Source organism: Hylobates moloch, unplaced genomic scaffold (genome assembly GCF_009828535.3).
Source record: "Hylobates moloch isolate HMO894 unplaced genomic scaffold, HMol_V3 SCAFFOLD_20, whole genome shotgun sequence".
NCBI classification, from domain to species: domain Eukaryota; kingdom Metazoa; phylum Chordata; class Mammalia; order Primates; family Hylobatidae; genus Hylobates; species Hylobates moloch.
Genome location: NW_026652295.1, coordinates 3,485,063 through 3,508,184, shown reverse-complemented (window position 1 = coordinate 3,508,184; position 23,122 = coordinate 3,485,063). Strand labels below are relative to the sequence as shown.

The following is a 23,122-nucleotide window of genomic DNA, read 5'->3' as shown; positions in this document are numbered from 1 at the left end:
ATCCAGCCAGCCAGTTTCCAGAAACCTTCGTGTTCCTGTGGCTCACCTGGGGATCTTACTGGATTACACATTGATTCAGTAGGTCTGGGGTGGAGCCTGAGATTCTGCTTTTCTATCTGCTTTTCTAACAAGCTCCCAAGTGCCGATGCTGCTGGTCCAAGGGTCTCACTTCAGGTAGGAAGAATCTGCTTCACACCCTAATGAAGTGTTCAGAGCCAAAAGCCTGTCCTGGGCCCTGACCCTACTTGCACCGAAACTCAGGGGGAGGAGTTCATAAGAGGTGGAAAAGGCAGCCATAGAGCATTTGTTCTCCAACCAAATAGCTGGGGAGCTTCAAAACACCGATGTCCACTTCTGACCCTGAGGTCTGGCTCTGGGTGTGACCTTTGAATTGGGAAGTTTAAAAGCTTCCCTGATGACCCTAAGGGACAGCCATTGGGACCCACTGTCCTAAAAGGCTAATGATTCGGCGGAAGTTCTTGCTTATGGGCTGAGGCAAGAACTCTAAGAAATGTCCCTGCTATACTCAGGGCTAGGACCAGGGTAAGGTGAGTGAGGCACCCAACTTGGGCATTAAGGTTAAGGAGAAGGAGATCCCCAAATACTCAGTAACCAAATAATAAACAATATTTGAATTATATATATACATAAATATATATAAAAATATACAAATATATATATATATATATATAATTTTTTTTTTGAGATGGAGTTTCACTCTTTCGCCCAGTCTGGAGTGAAGTGGGGCCATCTCGGCTCACTGCAACTTCTGCCTCCCAGGTTCAAGCGATTCTCCTGCCTCAGCCTCCCAAGTAACTGGGATTACAGGAACATTTTTGTATTTTTAGTAGAGACAGGGTTTCACTATGTTGGCCAGGCTGGTCCCGAACTCTTGACCTCAGGTGATCCACCTACCTCGGCCTCCCAAAGTGCTAGGATTATAAGCATGAGCCACCACACCCGGCCTGAATACAATATTTAAAAAAATCAAAATTAACAGAAATAATCCACAATGAATAAAATGCAAACATTTTCAATGAAGACAGGATCTGTAACTGTGCCCTGTGGAGCCATATTGGAGCAAAAGGAAAATCAATGATACTGACCCCGCAGGCTGCTTGCATTAGCTCACTGTCCTCCTAACTTCTGGGCTAGACAACCCAGCTAGAGCCCACTAGAGGGGGGCTGCTCCCCAACCTTTGCGAGCCCCCTCCTGCTGGCAACTGCTGATCCTGGGACCAGTGATGGCAGGTCCACCTGTGCCCTCAAATGGTTCTGAACTAGGTCACTGCAGTCCTTTAAATAAATTAACCAAAACCATAATAATAACAAGAACAACATTTATTAAGTGCTAAGCGTTTTACAAATATTAACTCACTTAATCCTCACATGAATCTTATAAAGTAAGTGCTCTTGTTATTTCCTTTTACAAGTGACCAAACTGAGGCATGGGGTTTAATAAGCTTACCCAAAACTACACAGCAAGGAGGAGGCTGCGTCGGGAATCTAACTCAGTCACTGTGGCCCCCAAGTCCATGCTCATAACCACCAGGTAACAAATGTGCCTCCTATTCTAATTTCTGTCTGACAGTGGGCCCAGTCATGGTTTCAATACAGCTCAGCAGAGCAATGCAGCAAATCCAGGTAGCAACACTAAAATACTCAGAAAAGACCAACCAAGCAACCAAAGCATAACATCAGCAATAGCACAACCAATGTGAATCATGAGAACCCTGTCTTTATTAAATTTGGGGGAAGAAATCAAGGTCACGAAATCAAGTGACTGGTGACGGGGCCTAGAAATGAGTGTCTCCCCCGGGGTTTCCACTCTGGCAGGCGGGAGTCAGCGGATGGTGTACTTGTCCCACTTCTTCTCGGGGTCATAGGCTTCCCAGCGGCTGGCGGGGAAGATGTGCTTGTTCTTCTCGTACCAGCTCCGCAGCACCACCTTGCCTGCGTGCGACTCGTCCTTCTCCATGGTGGCGTCGCTGAGCAGGCGCACGTCATCGTGCACATCGAAGCTGAAGAGCGGCCCGCTCTTGCCCCTCGCCCTGGCGATGATGAAGTCGTAGAAGGTGTGGTAGTGCGGCAGGATGAGGTCCTCCTTGATGAACATGAGCTGCTCCACGCCGGCGGAGCGCAGCTCCAGGAAGTCCTTGCGCAGCCCCTGGAGCGCCTTCTTCAGGAACTGCTGCACCGTGTTGCCCTTGCGCACCCGCACCGTGCGCCGGTGGCCCGAGCCGTCCCAGTAGCTGAAGGTGACCTCCATCTCCTCGTCCTTCACTTTCTCGCGCTGCGCCTCCCACTCTTGGCGCAGCTCCTCTCGGAGCCGGTTCTCCTCCTCCTCGCGGTCGCGGTCTGGCAGGAAGCTGGTGTCCACATCGGGGTTCTTGCCCAGGTTTCCGGCGCGCCTGGCCTCGGCCGCGTCGGCCTGGTCATCGAGGTCGTCTAGTGCAAAGGACAGGCAGGAGATCTTACGCTTGCGCTCGCGCCGCTGCTCCTGCTCCCGCTGCCGCTCCTGCTGCAGCCGCTGCTCCTCCAGGTGCTGGCGCTTGGCCAGCTGCCGCTCGCGCTCCCTGACCAGGGCCTCCTGCCGGGCCTTCATGTCGTTCAGGGTCACCAGGCCCACCGTGCTGGACTTCAGCTCGGCCTCCACGGCGTCGTAATGCGCCGAGAACCTCTTGTCCACCTGCGACTTGAGGATGGTCTCCTCGGCGATGCGCTGCTTCAGCACCTCCATCTGCTCCCGCTGCTTCTCGCGCTTCTTGAGGAGGTGCATGGCACGGCCTGCCTCGCGCATGGTGCCCTTGTACTGCGCCATGGCCCGCGCCTACCCGATGGGCTCTGCAGCAAAGAGGAAAAACGCGGCAGGTAGAGGGGGGCCCACGCAACGGCGGGGAATGCTCAGCTCTGCGCCTCCTCACAGGGCTTTCGGCAGTGATGGAAGCGTTCCGGGGCTGGGCCGACCTGCTGGGGTAACCACCAACCTGACAGTGTCACCAGGCACCAATTTCCAGCATTTTATTTGACCTCAATAAATGCAAATGCGAATGGCCCCACGTAACGGGTGGCTGCCACGCCTGAGCGCAGCGCTGAATTTGGGGAGCTGCATACAGAGAGGGTTGGGCTACTGAGCGGACCCTTACCTGCCCAAGCACCCTGCCGAGCGGAGACAAGCGGGAGCTGACCTCCACGAGAACCACCCACGAGCAGAGGCCCACTCGTCCCCGGCTCTCGCGACAGCCGTGGACACAGGAAGTGGAGGCGGTGCGCCCCCTGGCGGGGAGGCGGGCCCTGAGGAGAGTGCCAGGCTCCTGGTAGGGCGGCTGCGGAAACAGGAAGTGGAGGCGGCTCGCCCCCTGGCGGGGAGGCGGGCCCTGGGGAGAGCGCCGGGCTCCTGGTAGGGGCGGTGCTCCTGTGGGGCGGGCCAGCGCGGGGAGGATCCTGGAGGAGGCGCCTCTGGCCCCTGCCCAGCCGAGGCTGGCTGGGGCTCGTATTTTATGCTGTGGACTAGGGCGGGCCCCCACCTGCCGTGCGTGCGTGCTGAGCCTTCTCGTGCCCAGTTGTAAACACGCAGAAGCAATGTGGGCACAGCGCAAGCTGCTGTGGCCTCCCAGAGAGCCTTGCAACCGCCCCACAAGGCTGCAGCCCTGCTTTCCAACCCTCCTCCTGCCGCCTCTGATGCTACCCCGCTGCGGCATCTCGTGAACATGACCTGCGCACCACTGCTTCTAATTCTTTCTTATGGCCCCAACACAACCACCATTCTTTGATAATAGAACCCTACTCGCCCCCCAGTTTCGTGACAAAACCTGCACTCAGCTGGTTTGACCTCTTCTATACAGCAGTTTCCCCCCGGGTTCTAAGCGCTAATAACCATGGGAAACTGAGTTAAAGTATAGCGGTGTCTTTACTGTGAGCCTTTAACACGCCAGTTTCCACTGGAACTCTCCAAGAGCAGGGCAGACCAGTTCATGTTTCGTGACCGTTTCTCCCCTGCAGGAGATCTGGCAACACTCGCTGAAACCAGTGCTTCCTGAGACCGAGTTTGGAAAAGCTGGTTGTGAAATATATACTGTGGTTCAGCCCCCTCCCGTCTAAGAGCAACAGTGCCTGTGAGCATAACCTTACCAAGAAGCATGAATCATATGATAATTACATATGGCACCCACATATCCAGAGGAGAACAGCAGGGTGTGAGCACTCATCAAATTGTCCAAGCCAGAAACCTAGGCCTTTTCCTGGAATGACGTTCCTCCACATGTAATCAGTTACAGAAGAGGCTTCCACACTTTCCTTTTTCTCCCATTCCCCATCACTTGCCTTAATCTAGGAAATCAGCATTTTTTAAAAATTTAAAGCCTTCTCATTGTTGCCCCATCACCAGAATACAAGAATATCTTATTTTATTGAGCTCTGGGATACTGTGTTTTGTTTTTGTTTTTACAAATTGAAGATTTGTGGCAATGCAGCATCAAGCGCCTACTGGCTCCATTTTTCCAACAGCATTTGCTCACTTCGTGTTCCTGTGTCACATGTTGGTAATTCTTGCAATATTTCAGACTTTTTCATTATGATGTCTACTATGGTGATCTGTGATCATCGTTCTGTGAGGTTATCGTAATTGGGGGCACTCCGAAGTGTGCAATAGAAGACAAAGACATTTATTGATTTAACTGATAAATGTTATGTATGTTCTGGCTGCTCCACTGACTGGCTGTTCCTTCACCTCTCTTCCTGTCCCCAGTCTTCCCTAGTCCCTGAGACACAACAATATTGAAATTAGGCTAATTAATAACCCTACAATGGCCTCTAAGTGTTCCAGTGAAAAGAATTGTCACACGTCTCTCACTTTAAATCAAAGGCTAGAAATAATTCAGCTCAGTGAGGAAGGTACGTCAAAAGCCAGGATAGGCCAAAAGCTGGGCCTCTTTTGCCAGACAGTTAGCTAAGTTGTGAATGCAAAGGGAAAAATCTTGAAGGAAACTAAAAGCACTTTTCTGGTAAACATATGAATGATAAGAAAGCAAAACAGCCTTATTGCTCATATGGAGAAAGTTCTAGTGGTCTGGATAGAGGATCAAACCAGCCACAACATTCCCTTAAACCAAAGCCTAATCCAGGGCAAGGCCCTAAGTCTCTTCAATTCTGTGAAGCTGGGAGAGGTGAGGAAGCTTGAGAAGAAAAGTCTGCAGGTAGCAGAGGTTGGTTCATGAGGTTGACGAAAGAAGTCATCTCTATAACATAAAGTGCAAGGTGAAGCAGCAAGTGTGATAGAGAAGCTGCAGCAAGTTATCCAGAAGATCTAGCTAAGAGCACTGATGAAGGAGGCTACCCTAAACAATAAATGTTCAATGTAGACAAAATAGCCTTCTATTGGAAGAAGATGCCATTTAGGACTTTTATATCTAGAGAGGAGAAGTCAATGCCTGGCTTCATAGCTTCAAAGGACAGGTTGACTCTCTTGCTAGGGGCTAGTGTAGCTGGAGACTTTCAGTTGAAGCCAATGCTTATTTACCATTCTGAAAATCTTAGCGCCCTTAAGAATTATGCTAAGTCTACTGTGCCTGTGCTCTGTAAATGGAACAACAAAGCCTGGAGGACAGCACATCTGTTTACAGCGTGGTTTACTGAATATTTTTAAGCCCAGTGTTGAGACTTACTGCTCTGATGATTCCTTTCAAGATATTACTACTCATTAACAATGCACTTGGTCACCTAAGAGCTTGATGGAGATGCTCAAGGAGATTAAAGTTGATTTCATGCTCGCTAACACAACATCCATTCTGCAACTCACGGATCAAGGAGTAATTTTGACTTTTAAGTCTTGTTATTTAAGAAATACATTTCCAAAGGTTATAGCTGCTGTAGATAATGATTTCTCTGATGAACCTGGGCAAAGTAAATTGAAATTTTTCTGGAAGGCATTCACCACTGTAGGTGCCATGAAGGACATTCACAGTTTTTGGGAGGAGGTAAAATATCAACATTAACAGAAGTTTGGAAGAAGTTGATTCAAACAGCATTACATGTTACAAAGAAATCTTTCATGAAAGGAAGAATCAATCAATGTGGCAAACTCAATATTGATTTAAGAAACTGCCACAGGCCCAGCCTTTGGCAACCACCACCCTGATCAGTCAGCAGCTAACAACACTGAGGCAAGAGCCTCCTCCAGCAGATAGAGCACAGCTCACTGAATGCTCAGAGGATCATTAGCATTATTTAGCAATTAGGTATTTTTAATGAAATTATGCACATTATTTTCTTAGACAAAATGCTACTACACGCTTACTAGACTATAGTATAGTATAAACATAACTTTTATATGCACTAGAAAATTAAAAAATTTGTGTGACTGTCTTTGTGGTGGTCTGGAACTGAACCCACAGTATCTCCAAGGTATGCCTGTATTCTTGCTCTTGTCTAACTTCTATACAGTATCCTCAGAGATCTTCATAAAAAATGAATCTGATAACATTACTCTCCTACTTGAAAAACTCCAACTTCCCTTGTAAGAGCCACATCAGAATCTCTGTTTGTCCTCTAAGCTCTCTAATAGGTGGACCCATGCGGCACTCACCCAGCTTTTTCACTGCACCTGAATAGAAGATGCCATTTCAGGCCAGGTGCAGTGGCTCACGCCTGTAATCCCAGCACTTTGGGAGGCCGAGGCGGGTGGATCACGAGGTCAAGAGATCGAGACCATCCTGGCCAACATGGTGGAAAAAAAAAATTAGGTGGGAGTGCTGGTGCATGCCTTGTAGTCCCAGCTACTCGGGAGGCTGAGGCAGGAGAATTGCTTCAACCCAGGAGGCGGAGGTTGCAGTGAGCCAAGATCGCGCCACTGTACTCCAGCCTGGTGACCCAGCAAGACTTCATCTAAAAAAAAAGTTGCCCTTTCATAACTGTTACCTTTGGACATACTCTTTCTAGAAAGTCCTGCCCTTCGCTGTGCTATCCCTGAAGATGAGCACAAATGTCATCTCCAAAAGGAAGCCTCGAGCACCCACCATCACCATCACCACCCACAGATGGACAAAGTTACCAATAGTCTCCTCTCTCAGGTTTCCCGTATAATTACCTTTATTACACTTAACATAAATAAGATAGCCTCTCCACCTCTTTTTTTTTTCAGTTAAATGATCCAACCTACTAAACTTTAATTCAATCGACTACGGTTTGGCCACAAATACTATATTCACTCTTCCTCTAATCGAATCAGAACTTGAATGTCAATATCATCCCTAAACTTTATCGTCCACCCTCCCATTATCCAGCATCCACCTCCTGAACTCAGTCACGGCCTCCAAATACTATAGCCAGCTCCCAGAATTAAAAGGTTGAGCCTCAAATTCTCAGAAAAGTTTAACAAGAAAAACAACTAGAAAGAAGGAGATGTATCCTACAAGTCTGATATACTGTTCTTTAGAATTTTCCCCTAAGTTCCAAGATGGTAACTTCCTCTTTCAGCCTTAATTCTCAGTGAAAAGTACCCACCAAACTAAAAGCTACTGCTTTAAGCTCTTAAATTTTATCAACAAAATGAGGCTGAGGACCTGGGCCCACACAAATGGTGAAACTTTAAGAAAGAAGAATAAATAGAACAAAAGAGAATGATTGTTCTAGTTATTCTTCCCTGATTCAGACATTGTGGTTTGTTTTTCCAATAGGTTTTGTCATAAAGGAGGAAACAGGCATATTACAGAAAAGTTTGAAAAGAAATGTAAATAAAGTTCACTCAACATGAACACATAAGTAACATAACTATTAATGTTTGCGAGTTCCGTTCCAATATTTTATGTGCACATAGATCTGTATATATTTAGCAATTTTAATCAAACTTTGCATCCCATTTGATGACTTTTTTTCCATTTAAGTATTTTTTTTTTTTTTTTTTTTGAGACGGAGTCTCGCTCTGTCTACCAGGCTGGAGTAGTGCAATGGCATGATCTCGGCTCACTGCAACCTCTGCCTCCCGGGTTCAAGTGATTCTCCTGCCTCAGCCTCCCAAGTAGTTGGGATTACAGGCACCCACCACCATGCCCAGCTAATTTTTGTATTTTAGTAGAGATGGGGTTTCGCCATGTTGGTCAGGCTGGTCTCAAACTCCTGACCTCAGGTGATCTGTCTTCCTCGGCCTCCCAAAGTGCTGGGATTACAGGCGTGAGCCACCGCGCCTGGTATTCTTCTTGTTTTTATATAATCATCATAGTCATTGATTTAAATAAATGTGGTACATTCTATTGTAATAAATAAATAAATAAAAGTATCAATAGCAATAATACAACAGACGGGAGGGAGCAGCATTCTGTTCTAGTGACTCAGAAATGCCGATTAAATACACAAACTAATTTAGAAAAAAATGTGCCCTCCTCCAGGCTTAGTCACAAAGTAAAATATGCAAACAGCATCAGTGTTTTAAAAATCTCGCAAAACTAAAACTATTTTAACAGGAGAAAAAGAACTTAGTTTTCAATACAAGCAACAATAACAGACTCTCCCAAATAACACCTTTTGTCATGATCGGTTTTCATGTTACTTTCCACCAATCTGAATTCTATTTTAAACGGATTATCCTACAAGTGGCAGATATACTGTCCTCTCCAGAGTCAGCCTTGAAATGAAACAGCTGATGGTGGGCCTGGCCTGGGTGTAGGGTGTGCCCCGATAGCGTCTCCACTCAATGATCCCTCCAACACCACCACGGTATCCTGAACCAGTTGTCAAAGCAAAGCCACAACACCTCACATCAACCAGGTGCCAAAAAAGAACTAGTGCATGAATTCAGAATTCCGCCACCAGACCAGAAGTCCTTCAAAGGATATCTAAATAATATTATTGCATACTTTCTAATAAAGGGTTTAAAAATGTCTTCCAATCTGTGCTTGGTGGAAAGCCAATATTTTGGCATGCAATCAGGTAGGGGTAAGGGGAAGAACCCTCACGTGTTCAGAGACAGGGAAGTACAAAATATTCTAGAAGGGAAAAGCTTGAACAAGAAACCTATGACTTCTATATGTGTTCCCTGAGGTGAAAAATGCACACCACGGGAGAGAGAAATGAAACCTAAGAGATGTCACAATTTGAAAATAAATTCTGCACCATAAATGTCTCTGAGCTGTAAGACCTCATTTTTTTCTTTCATTTGTATCAAAGTAATACATGTTTGATAAAATGGTTTAAAAGAATGGAACATGGTTTTATATTCTTGGTTTAAAAAGAAAAGTAATCCTGAAAGGGTTATTTTCACAAACAAAAAAGCAAGCAGTTTCCTGTCTATTTTTCTCTTCCCTGGAGGCAACCACCTCCAGTCCTTTCAGTTGCTTCTTCTGGTATTTACCTCCTTATTTTCTAATAATTCTTACATTGCTATTTTGTGACTAATCAATTTTAAATTTTGTCTACTGACTTTTTGTTTTGGTGGATGAAGATTTAATTTTTCTTATGATAGATTGAAATGTCTGGCCAGGTCATCTGAAGAAGAGGGTATTTATGGATGTTGTCAATTTCTAAGCCAGATAGGAAAAATGCAAGAAATTACAGTACACGCCAATCCTAATTATAAATAGAACGGCAAAATGCCCAAACAAAATATTAACAAATGGAATTCAGCAGTTTATGAATACATACATGAAAACGGACAAAATAGGCCTTTCTCAAAGGTAGCGCAACACTAGACTCTGTGTGTGTGTAACTTACCACGCTGATAACATCTCAATCCCTGCAGAGAAAATATTAATTGCGAACTAGAGTCCTTCACTTAATGAAAAGTATTTTTTAGAAACTTACGGCAAATGTTATTTTCATAGTATGCTTTTATGTCTTTTACAATTTTCTCAAAGATAAAATTATGGGGTGTTTTCACCAGTACGGGGCTTACTACAGCCGGGTGAAGGTAGCTAGTATCCCACAGGCATCTTCTAGGAGAAGGGCAGATACGGAGAGAAGCTCTGGTGCTCTTTCAAAGGGTGGTACATCGTTTGTTTTGAAGTGGCAAAGTATCATCTGAGGGATAGCTTTTAGAATTTTTACCAGGGAAAAGAGGGGCATGACAGAAGGCAGGGGCTGAGGAGAGTGGCTAGGAGTTCATGCCTGCATAGAAAAGGGTCTGAGAAAAAGTCAGAAGCCTGCCTAGAATAGCACATGTACTAAATGTATCAGGAATGTCCCCCCTCCCACTGTCCTCTTAAAGGAACATAGAAGATGAAAGTGTTGTTTTATGTGGAAACATGTAGAAAGCATTACAGTATGACACTGGCCAGTTTTTCCAGGACCCTTCTTTTTTTGGAAAGTGCTACGGATGTGGCTTCTCACACTACATTTCACAGCTGCAGCCCATGGAGGCAATTGAAAAATGTGTGTTGAAGCCAACGCTGGCTCTCTGGCAGTCCCCTCCTCTTGTTTTCAATACTGTCCTTAGCAAAGATGATTGGTATCTAAACACCTCTGTGCTCTTCTTCCTTCGTCAAACTGAAAGCAGGTGGTTCAGGTCCTGGGAGGGGAACAATGGTGGGATCGATGATTGCCTTGAAACTTTTATTTTCCTCCCAACTTGGAGTGATCCTGGGTGAAGCGCTCCTCTGCTGGGGCAGCAGCTGCTGCTCTGCTGGACCTTTGACTGGGCTCAGGGATGGCCACAGTGCACACGGCTCACAGCCAACACTGAGCACCTGGCAGAACATCATCACGAGTGTCACAGAAGCCAGCAGGCCGAGGGACAGCTGGGCTTGCAGCAGGCAAGGCTGTTCCTGGAACTGCTTTCCAGGATGACTGCTGCAGGATTCCTGGATAATGAGACTGGTAGAGGGAGGCCACCCTGAGATAACTTCTTGGCACTTGAAGCGGATGATGAACAATTATCTAATAAGTTAAGGAATTGAAATTCTAACATAGGAAAGTGCTTCAGAAAATACCTGAATCTAGCATTGACTTTGGGTAAGCAAGTGAAGGACCAAGCACTCTTGGGGAACCCTGAAGACAAAACAAATCAGAGAGGTGCTGCCTGTTATCTCATTTATGGTGTTAATATGTTCATCAGTTATTTATGTTGTCTCTGACAACATTATAACAATAAACAGAGATAGAATGTGCTGTTTGACTCTATGTACATTTGTTCCCTTCACTTTCAGCCCTTTTGTAGAGAACACACCCTAAGGTCTCCCCTGTGACTGTGACTACCTGCCCAGGGAACCACCACCCTGGAGCACCCTGGAGCTTTTGATAAACCCATTCACACCCCCAGCTTCATGGAAAACCAGACCACTTAATAATTTTCCCAGAGCTATCGTGATCCTCCAGGGACTCGCCAGCCCCAGGGGAGTTGCGTTATCATCTGTGGTTGCCAGTCTGTATTTTACTTGGCTCACCACTGTTAGGGTTTATTCTTTAAACAGCTTGTAAATATGGAAGATACTGCCCCAGTGACAGGACAGTTGTGCAATGTATAAACAGGACAACTCCTGTTGCGGCTCCTAACAGGTTGGACCTACGGCCCACCCCCTCCATCTTTTAACTATGTGCAGACTTGTATTTTCTGTTAGAAGCACCATTGATTGTGGTAAGAAATAAAAGAAGAAACAACTTCGTGGTATATATTCTTGCCATTCATTGCTTTAATGTGGGGCCAAATAAATAAAAAGACATGAGCTGGTTGCTTAACATTTATCCCTAGTTACACTTTGAGCTAGGCTTTACCCTAACGCTTTTTTTCATTTATTTTTAAATGTACATACAGCAGCATCATTTGCTGTTTTTGGTATATTGTTGTGTAAGTATTGACAAATGCCTGGACACCTGTAATTTTTGGCAAGGTCTAAATCATGCTCATCTTTCACTTTGATTTCAAAGGTGCTGTTCAGGGCACACATGGCAGAAAATCCGTTCTTTATTCCAGTTAACCCGAGCTTCAGAAGCACCCACTGCACCCTGTGAGCTCATCTGCTGATGCTCCAGCGTGGGGCATTCTGCCTGCTAAGGTCCAAAGAACATGTTCCGGCCTTTGAGTGGTGCTCGGCTCCGTTCGTTGGAAGCGGGGCAGGTGCAACACACCAGCTGGTTAGATCCTGGACTCTATGACTGTTACATGCCGCGACTCCACAGCCCTGGCTATATGCTATGTTGTTGTTGTTGTTTTTTTTTTTGAGAAGGAGATTTACTCTTGTTGCCCAGGCTGGAGTGCAGTGGCGCGATCTCGGCTCACTGCAACCTCCGCCTCTCGGGTTCGAGCGATTTTCCTGCTTCAGTCTCCCGGGTAGCTGGGATTACAGGCACCCCCCACCATGCCCAGCTAATTTTTTGTATTTTTAATAAAGACGGGGTTTTGGCCAGTCGCGGTGGCTGAGGCCCGTAATCCCGGCACTTTGGGAGGCTGAGGCAGGCGGATCATGAGGTCAGGAGATCGAGACCACCCTGGCTAACACGGTGAAACCCTGTCTCTACTAAAAAATACAAAAAAATTAGCTGGGCCTGGTGGTGGGCACCTGTAGTCCCAGCTACTCAGGTGGCTAAGGCAGGAGAATGGCATGAACTCAGGAGGCAGAGGTTACAGTGAGCTGAGATAGCGCCACTGCACTCCAGCCTGGGCGACAGAGTAAGACTCCATCTCAAAAATAAAATAAAATAAAAAAAACATAAATATGTGCTTTCATCATGTTGGCCACTGCATTCCAGCCTGGGTGACAGAGCAAGACTCCGCCTCAAAAAAAAAAAAAAAAAAAAAAAGATGGGGTTTCATCATGTTGGCCAGGCTGGTCTCAAATGGTCTCAAACTCCTGATCCACCCACCTTGGCATCCCAAAGTGCAGGGATTACAGGCTTGAGCCACCGCTCCCAGCCCTATGTTTTTGTTGTGTTGCCGTTTATTCAGAAGAAACTCTTGACATATGACTTCCTGGCTAGCACGTTCCAGTGTCTTGGTTGATATTAATAGTTTAACCTGGGGTATGGGAGGGAGGGAGGATGATTTATTGATGACTGCTGTTGCTCTCCTATGGGAGTATATGTGAGGTATTGCTGAAGTCTTGCCATGAAATACTCTTCACAGAATATTTTAACAAAATTGAAATATAGCAAAATATAGCAATGTTTTTGGTATACAGTTCTATGAGTTTTGACACACACAAAATCATGTGATTCCCACTGCAAGCTGGAACAGAATGGTTCTGCCATCCCAGAAAACTCCTTGTATTATCCCTTTGAGTCACACTCTTTCCCCATCGCTACCCCTGGCAACCACTGATCCACTTTCCACACCGCTATAGTTTGGATATTTGACCCTCCAAACATCATGTTGACATTGGATCCCAATGTGGGAGGAGGAACCTAGTGGGAGATGTTTGGGCTGTGGGGGTGGATCCATCATGAATAGATGAATGTTCTTCCTGGGGGAGGAGGTGAGTGAGCTCTTGATCTGTTAGCTTCTGAGAAAGTTGGTTGTTAAAAAGAGGCTGGCAGCTCCCCCTCTCTCCTTTTGCATCCCCCCTCACCATGTGACCTCTGCACATACCAGCTCCCTTTTGCCTTCTGCTTGAGTGGAAGCAGCCTGAGGCTTCCCCAGAAGCAGATGCTCGTGCCATGCTTCTTATACAGCTTGTGGAACTGTGAACCAAATAGACCCCTTTTCTTTATAAATCACCTGATCTCAGGTATTTATAGCAACACAAACTGACTCTGATGCATACCTATATTTTTTGCCTTTTCCAGAATGTCACATCATGGAATCATACAATACGTAAATTTTAAGTCAGTTATTTCACTCCAGTATAATGCATTTGATTGTCATCCATGCTGTTGCATGTATCAGTAGTTCATTCCTTCATTCCTTTTTTTTTTTTTTTTTTTTTTGAGATGGAGTCTTGCTCTGTCACCCAGGCTGGAGTGCAGTGGTGTGATCTCAGCTCACTACAACCTCTGTCTCCCAGGTTCAAGCAATTCTTGTGCCTCAGCCTCCCAAGTAGCTGGGATTACAGGCACCCACCACCATGCCTGCTAATTTTTTGTATTTTAGTAGAGACAGGGTTTCACCATATTGACCAGGATGGTCTTGATCTCCTGACCTCATGATCTGCCTGCCTTGGCCTCCCAAAGTGCTGGGATTACAGGTGTGAGCCACCGTGCCTGGCCCATTTTTATATTTTTAGTACAGTTTCACCATGTTGTCCAGCTAGTCTGAAACTCCTGACCTCAGGTGATCTGCCCGCCTTGGCCTCCCAAAGTGCTGGGATTACAGGAGTGAGCCACCACGCCCGGCCAGTTCATTCCTTTTTGTTGCTGAGGAGTATTCGATTGTATGGAAGCACCACAGTTTATTCCCTAACTTCTTGAAGGACATTCTTTCCAGTTTTTCTTTTTTTTTTTAGTTTTCTTAAAAAAGATGGGGTCTTGCTCTATTGCCCAGGCTGGAGGGGAGTGGTGCAATCATAGCTCACTGCAACCTCAAACTCCTGGCCTGAAGTAATCCTCCTGCCTTGGCCTCCCAAAGTGCTGTTATTATAGGCATTGGCTACCAGGCCCAGTCCAGCTTGTTTTTATTTCTATACCTATGCATAGGACTGCTAGGTTATATGGTAAGTCTTTGTTTAACTTAGTAAAATCTACTAAACTGTTTTCTACAGGGACTGTATCAGTTGTCATTCTCAGAAGTATATGAGAGTTCCAGTTGATCTGCATTCTTGTCAGCACTTAGTGCTATGGTTTTAAAGTCCTCTAAAAGTTCATGTGTTGGAAACTTGGTCCCCAGTGTGGCAATGTTGAGAGGTGGAACCTTTGAGAAGTGATTGGGTCATGAGGGCTCTGCTGTCATGAATGGATTAATCATTTCATGGATTAATTGATTAATGGGCTAATGGATTAATGGGTTATCATGGGAGTTGGTTAGTTATCACAAGGGAGGGTCTGTTATAAAAGCCAGTTGAGCTCTCTCTTGTGGGCCCCTCTATCTATGATGTCTTCTGCCATCTTGTGATGCAGCACGAAGGCCCTCACCAGATGCCAGTGCCATGCTCTTGGACTTCCCATCCTCCAGAATTGTAAGAAATAAATTTCTTTTCTTTATAAATTACCCAGTCTCTGGTATTTATTATGGCAACATAAAATGGGCTAAGACGTTGGATATTATGGGTTTTTATTTTTTTATATTTTGGCATTCTACTTAACAGGTATGTAGTGGCATCTCATTGTGGTTTTAATTTGCATTTACCAAGTGGCAAATGATGTTGAGCATTTTTTCACATGCTTACTTGCCATCATACATCTTCTTTAGTAAAATGTCTGTTCAGATCTTTTGTTCATTTTCTAATTGGGTTATTCTCTTACTATTGAGTTTTGAGAGTTTGTATTGTATTCTGAGTACAAGTCTTTCATCAAGCATGTGATTTGTAACAATTCCTACCAATCTAACTTCTCTTTTTATTCTCTTGTCTTTTGCAGAGTAAAATTTTTAATTTTGATGAACTTCATTTTATCAGTTGCTCATTTATGGATCATGCTTTTGATATCTTATGTAGGAATTCTTTGCCTAAACCAAGGCCACAAACATTTTCTCTGATGATTTCTTCCAAAAGTTTTATAGTTTACATTTTCCATTTAGATCTGTGGTCCAGTTTGAGTTAATTTTTATATAAGATGTGAGGTTTAGTATCCTTTTCCTTCCATCTAAATGTTGGACTTCAACATTCTTTTTTTAAGTGACTAGTCTGTCACCCAGATTTTCCAAAAGCCTGCACGAAGCCTGTATCTTCTCTTGATAATGCGAATCTATGGTGGAGGCAGAGGATTATTACCCTTCAGAGTGCTGAAGGTGATCTCAGGGACTGTAGCATGCCTCCCTCTCTCGTTGGCTTCAATACATAGTGTCCTTCAGTAGACTCAGGCTCCTTGGCACATTTTGGGCCACATGTGCCATATAACTGGCTGTCAATGGTGTCAGTGATCTTGACACCAATGGCATTGTGCCTTGGGGCTTCCCCAAATGCTTCCTCAAAACATGTACAGATGGCCATTCTGATACAAAGAAAGTCCATTTTCAGACACACTGTTCCTAAGATGTAATAGTTTGAGAGTCTACTAACACACAGCCATGTTTTCTTTGTAACCAGAATTAACTTGCTGAATCTTGACTGAGCCAGTGGGATTATCTATAATTGTTCTAGGTATTAAGATTGGGTCTTGGTGTCTGCTAGATGGTGCATACTGTTTTCCCTGGAAGAACTTACTGTGAGTGATGCTAAGGATACTGAGATTCCAGGGGCAGATGAAATGTAAAAGGTGAAAGCTTCCTGCATTTTATCCTTGAGATCATCCGTGCAATCACCATACACAGCTACCATATTCACAGGGTTTGCCTACAAGAGTTGATTGCAACTGAATATTGCTAGAGGGTCTTCAGTAAACTGAGTATTTTGCAATGATACAGCAATTCTCTATACAAGGATTGCCAAGACCAAAGGCCAGGGGTCTGGGGGACAGGACCAGACTGACTGAATAAGGATGTAAGGCTTAAAATTATTGCTGGGTTATATGGCCCCTTTGCTACCGCTGTGTGGTTGTATTTTTTTCTGCTGCAGGGTCTGGCATGATGTACATGCTCAGAAATGTTTGATGAATGAATGAATAGATGAAGGAACAAATATCACATTGATAATATGACACTGTGATACTACTGACACTGACAACACTAGGCATTACACTAAAAGCATTCAGTGCTACATTTTCACTTTCAATTCTGTATTTTGAGTGAAGGCATCAAAGTTCACTCTTCACACATCCCTGAAGCTCCGGAATCCTGCAGCTGGAAATGCGGCAGCCAAAGACATGGCATGCAGAGTGGGAACAGTCCCGCGTGAGGTCGGGAGTCCACAGTGACGGAAGAATTGGGTTCTAATGTTGGCATTACTGCAAATTTGTTATGGGCTTAGAGGAAGTTAAGTAAGTTTTCTAAGCTTCATTTTTTATCTGAAAAATTACACGCTGAGAATTTCTGATCCTTTTGAGTTGTGCAAGGCTAGGATTCAACCAAGAGAACTTTCTCATGACTCATCTAAGTTGATCACAGGACGTGAAACAAGGGAGCCCAAAGCTTGTTTGTGTCGTTCCTCCTGTGACTTATCTAGAGACTCCAAACCCCAGTTTCTTGTGGCGGGGGTGGAAGTGGAGAGATGCCAGCTCAGCAAAGGCCCTAACTCATGGATCACATCAGACTTCAGCTGTTTGTAATGGGGCTGGCTGATGTGTTGTCAACTTAGTCCAAAGTCAAGTCCAAAGGGCAGAGGAGGGATGAGATCAGTTACAAGAAACCCTGGGTTGGGCAATAGTGGGGAAGGAGGCTGTCACTGGGACTTACAGACAGAACCTGGCAAAACAGCAATGGCAACTGCACAGGCTTCAAGGAGCCAACTCTAGGACAGTGAATGCTAGAAATGCAACCCCTTACGCTCCCCTGAAGCTCCCTGTGAAATTTCTCCATTTCTAGTTTCCTGGTTGGGGAAAATATTTTCTTCTCTCATGCTCCTCCTCCTCCTTCTTTCCACTCTTCCCTAACACAACAGGACTGTCACCTGCTGGGCACTTCACTGACATGCAGAAACCCAGGACAAGAGGAACACATTCTACCATCAAGGGGCCACAGATTACCCAACCTGAATTTCTCTCTGGTATCTGCTCACCTATTTATTTTAAAATAAAAATATTTTTGTACTGCTTGAATTTTGTGAAAGCTTTACATAAAACGGCCTCTATGCAATTCTATACCTGAAGGATAATCATTATTGTTGGCATTTACCTTCAGACTTTTAATGCATATGTTAATGTATGTTTTAATACAAATGGGATCATTCTCTATGTTGTTTAATATCCTCAAACAATATAGCATATTTCTTTCCATGGTAACACTAAAAGGCCTATCTGATCTTTTTTAATGGTTCCAACATATATTTCAATATAAGACTATATCAAAATATATTTTACCAGTTTTTTATTGTTAAACATACGTTTTTTTTAAACTCTATAATGATCATTCTTATATATGCATCTCTGTGAGATAATTCTTAGAGTGCCTAGAACTTAATGTATATAATTATTAGTAACCTTTTTAAACCTGATAGCCCTTGACTTTGATTTTAACTTTAGCATCTTTTAATATGTTCTTCAAATTGTATGATCAAATCTTTTACCAATTGTTTTCTTACTGATTTATAAGAACTTTCTGTATATTGAGACTATCAACTGATCTTTCGTATAAGCTCCAAAAATTTCCCTCTCCGTTACTTACATTTTAATTCTTTTTTCTTTTCTTTCTTTCTTTTTTTTTTTTTGCCATATACCAGTTTTTGTATTTTTTGTATTTTTGTATTTTTATTTTTATGTAGCCAAATCTGACAGTCTTTACTTTTATGACTTGTGAATTTTATACATATATGAATTTCATACATATTTGACTATAAGAATATATCATATTCTCACTCAGTGTCACACACAACTCAGTTTTATAGGTTTTAAAATGCCTGTTTCTTTTTACGTATGCAGTTATTCTTGTTGGGCTCTAGTTCTGAACATATTGTCAGTCGGTACCAATTTTTTCCAAAATAGAGTACTAAATTCAAAAAAAAGCTAAGAAATTTTTCTCAACCTGCCCCATGGGTCATAGGTATTCTTGCTAATTCATCGTGGAAAAATAATTTTAAAAATGTTTTATACTCATTTGCAAGTTACAAAGCTTGCTTGTATACTCTATCAGTTAAGAGTCTGTCCCTGATAAGAGAAAACCTGACTTACATTGGTTTAAATAAAATATTTAATAACTCATTTATCTGAAAAGATCAGAGGTCACATGGGCTTTGGATGTGACTTGACTCAAAAGTTCAGTAATTTCACCATCCCTCTTTCTGCTTCATTGTTAGGCTGGCACTCCTTAGGGCCACATGATGATTTCCAGCAATTTCCAGGGGCTACATGCTGTCTTACTTGATTGCTCTCTCAGAAGGGTGATCAGATCTGCCAGTAAATTTCTTCTTGCTTTTTAAAATCATCATAGCCAGGGAAATGATGAATAGTCCCTTTAGATTAAAAATATTTTATTTAGGGCCTACGCTAAAGCTGGGGGTAGAGGGGAGAATGGTGGTAAAACACAGGATGCACTGGGGAAAGGTGATAGCCATCCAAACAAAAACTGGGATCACATAACCAAGAGGAAGGGAAAATGGAAGCTGAGCGCTGAAATTAGCAAATGCTCACCACACACGCACGGTCCTGCTTGATACAAGAACACTGTGAAGATCAGTAGCTACACCTATCTTACAGACGAGGATACTGAAGGCTCCAAGAGGTGTATGTCTTGCCCTTGGTCACTCATCTAGTTGGTAGCGAGGCTCAAATCTAGATCTTATGATTCTAAATTCTCGGCTCTTTCCAGTATCCTAAATTACCACCTACAGGCTTGAAACTACTGCTGAGTATATGGGACTGATTCAGTTCTACAAACTTGTTTTTAAAAATTAAAAATGTTGTCAGGTGCAGTGGCTCATGCCTGTAATCCCAGCACTTTGGGAGGCCAAGGTGGGTGAATCACCTGAGGTCAGGAGTTCAAGACCAGCCTCGCCAACATGGTGAAACCTCGTCTCTACTAAAAATACAAAATTAGCCGGGTGTGGTGGCACATGCCTGTAGTCCCAGCTACTTGGGGGCTGAGACAGGAGAATCGCTTGAACCTGGGAGGCAGAGGCTGCAGTGAGCCGAGATCGTGCACCACTGTACTCCAGCCTGGGTGAGACAGAGCGAGACTTTGTCTCAGATTAAAAAAAAAAAAATTAAAAAGGTCAAAGGAGATACTAGCTATTCAACCTAAGGGTGAGTCATGAAGATGTGATGCTCCCGCTGTGGGCAGAACAGCATGTGAGTTTCCACTATGGCGGCACCAAAGAATTAGAGGATCCTGTTCTCTCTTAGCCTAGGTTCCCCCAAAGAAGTGTGTCTCTGGAGTGTATCTCAGAACTGTGGGGTGGGGAGAACAGGGGAAGCATTGATTCAAGAGCTCCTATCTCCAATGGAAGATGGTTCCTTCACAGGATGTTGTTACCCCACATTTTTTAGGGGTATGAGTGTCCCGTGGGTTGCCTGGGACACCCCAGCCAGCCACTGCACCTGAGAAGCCAGGGACAGGCAGTGAGAAGAGGCATTCTCAGCGTGCTGCTGCGTAAAGCTGGTTGGATAAACTGTTCACTGTAGCAGTGGCTGGAAGGAGCGGGGACGAGAACATTTTAAGTGGGGCATGAGAGGTCTTCCATACGTGATCTATTATAATCTAATAATACAAAACTCGAGTTAAGGAAGTGATACACACACAAGCCCAAATTCCTCTTTTCTTAGTTCATGTGTGATCATTCTTACTTGGAATATTACAACCACCTTCTAAAAAGATATTCCTAGTTTCTCCTCATTCAACTACTGCAGTAGTCTTTCTAAAATAAAATTTTAAAAGTTGTTATTATTTACCGAAAGGTTCATTACTCCCCACTGCTTCCAGGAATATGTACGAATTCCTTGGCTTGACATTCAACATGCTTCACAATTGGCTTTACTCTAATCAAACAGCTGTACTTCCCGCAACTGCCCCAGCTGGACTCAAGCCAGTCTAATTTCCTTACCGTTTGATAAACAGGCCAAGATTATTCCTTCTCAGTGCCTTTGCTAATATTGTTCACTCTAACAGGCAGGGATGATATGCAAAACATTTACCAACTGCTATGGCAGGCACTAACCAATGAGGGTGGAGACTGAGCCAATCAGAACTGATATCAGGTGTAACTGCCAATATGGGTTGACCAGTTGACTCAGTCCTGCCCCCAGCCTCTATTCGCTCTACTGAAATTCCATTTCTTTCATCTTCCATGAAGTTTTCCTGAACTGCTCTTGCCCATGTTGGTTATTTTTTTTTTTTTTGAGACTAACTACTACTTTAAATTCTTGTATCCAGAATCTTATTAAAGATGTTCATGTGATTATACAAGAGCCTGAAACACCACTTTTTGGGCAGCACACTCCTCATCACCTCTCCATATGGTAACACCTTAGTGACATTTTCTACAGAGAGTAGAAAGATAGAAGTCAGTCTTTCCTACAGCATGGCTGATGAAAAACAATTTTTATTGTTAATGTTTCAGAAAAGTTTCAGCTTTGAAAATTCATGACTAAAACAATGCATGACTGGTAGTGACATAAATTTTAGAATTTTTGTCAAATACGAGGAAAACCTTTACTAAGTTTCTTTCATGTGTAACTATAAAATTTCAAGGAATTTCAAATATCCTTGAAATGCTCTTTGAATTGCCATTAGATCTATTCCTGGAAGCCATCCCAACACTATGATGGCTGGCAATATTTTAACCTGTGTGATAGTTAACACATGGCCCCCCCCAAATGCTTTGATACTCCCCACATTGAGAGGTGGGTCTACCTCTCCTTCTCTTGAATCTGGGTGGGATTGTGACTTGGTTGTAACCAACAGAATGCAAGATCACAAAAGGTGATGTGGCTATGGCTTTGGTCCCTGGAATACTCATCTTTGGTGTCCTGACTCATCATGTAAGAAGTCTAACTTCTCTGCAGCCCCCAAGCTTTGAGGAAGCCTGGGCTATGTTTAGGGGATGCAGCTGACAACCCTAGCTACAATCGCCACTGGCAGCCAGCATCAACCACCAGACATGAGTGTGGATGCCTCCATTTGATTCCAGCCCTGGTCAGTAGGGTCACCCCCACTGTGGAGTCTTCCCAGCTCCCCAGAAGTTGCTGAGCAGGGACAAGCTGTGGCCTGTCCAAATTTCTGTCCCACAAAATCCATGAACATAATAAAATGATTGTTTCGTGCCACTAAGTTTTGGAGCAATACTTACACAGCAGTAGTGACAAAAACAACTATGGGCAAAAGTCACTATGACCCAGGTGCACTTCTAATATTTCTGATGCCCCAGGCTTGAGTACAAATGGCCTATATACACCACATGTCTAAATGTGTAAAGGCTTTAAATAGCATAAAGAACACTAATGGATGGTGAAATAAATCTGTTCTCTCCTCCTTCTATGAAAACTATGCCCTTATAATGAGCTTAAAGGCCAGGTTTGGATTTATAATTCCCATGGAAGCCTGGCCTCTCACCTCCTTTACCCACCTAAGGCTTCATCCTGCACTTTGCATCTTGCCAGGCCTCACACATATGCAGACCTGAGTTATATCCACACTCCCTGTAGGCAGTCGCCTCTTGGCCACCTCTTGGAGCACCAACAAACTCACCAGCAGTGAAGTTTATTGTCCTTAGAAAGGTAGATACAGATGAGGGCCCCAAGCAAGCTCTGATGCAGGCTCCAGGTGTGGGGCAGGAAATTCCAGGATCCCAGATATAGCGTGGAATCTGGGGCTTGGGCTCTGGGCGCGTCCAATCATTCCGCCCCCAAAACTTCTCACCTTATGCCAGACAATGGCCAGAGGGGAGCGGCCTTGCTGCAGCCGAAGGCACTACTTCTGCTAACCACAAAAATATACCCGTCTCAACGCAAACCGAATGTTTCCTCAACTCAACTTTCCCTTTGTAGTTTTGCCACACTAGACAAGGGGAAGCCAGAATGGAAAGGCACAGCAATCCTAATCAAGGAAAACATTACAAAACACAAGGCCTCAGGGAATGAAGGAGCCAAGGAGCTATGGCTTCATTAGCTTCCTGGAGATCCACCTCTACCTCCATTTCCTGGTTCATTCTTTCCCCCTTGACAGACATGGTGGGGAAAACAAGACGCTCATCAGATATGTCCTGAGGGTTCCAGGAGAGAGTTTCAATGAGGGCAGAAGTCAAATCTCATGGCTGTCCGGCTGCAGGGACCTGCAAATGTGCTTTTATTTGGCCTGTGCCGTTTTTTTTTTTTTCTAAGTGGCTAAAATTTAAAACTGGAAGATTTTACATTAGAAGCTGGATATTTTGTTTTTCCTGGAAATTAGGAAGATCTGGAAAACTTGACCTGCATTCCCACAGGGCAATAAGTAGCCAGAAGGATGAGTGGTTGCCCCTTTGATAAGCTCTGAGCTTTGCAGGTCTCCACGGCCTCACCAGCCCGCAGATGCCCTCACACTCATCTTTCT

The 23,122-nt window shown here is 44.2% G+C and overlaps 1 protein-coding gene across 3 annotated transcripts in view; it reads right to left on the bottom strand.

Annotated features, from left to right (window-relative positions):
* Positions 1-20,756, bottom strand: part of FAM50B (family with sequence similarity 50 member B) — a 40,006-nt gene extending 19,250 nt beyond the window's left edge. The window contains exons 1-2 of one of the 3 annotated variants that reach the window (XM_032141103.3): positions 3,147-3,285; positions 1,324-2,844 (exon numbers count right to left, since the gene is read on the bottom strand). In XM_032141103.3, coding sequence (XP_031996994.1) covers positions 1,844-2,821 — 978 coding nt within the window. In that variant the 5' untranslated portion in view covers positions 2,822-2,844; positions 3,147-3,285 and the 3' untranslated portion in view covers positions 1,324-1,843. Of the gene's footprint in view, positions 1-1,323; positions 2,845-3,146; positions 3,286-20,639 lie in introns of those variants that run through there. The other 2 variants (XM_058432651.1, XR_009211403.1) reach the window with 2 other exon arrangements.
* Between the last annotated feature and the right edge of the window lie 2,366 nt (positions 20,757-23,122).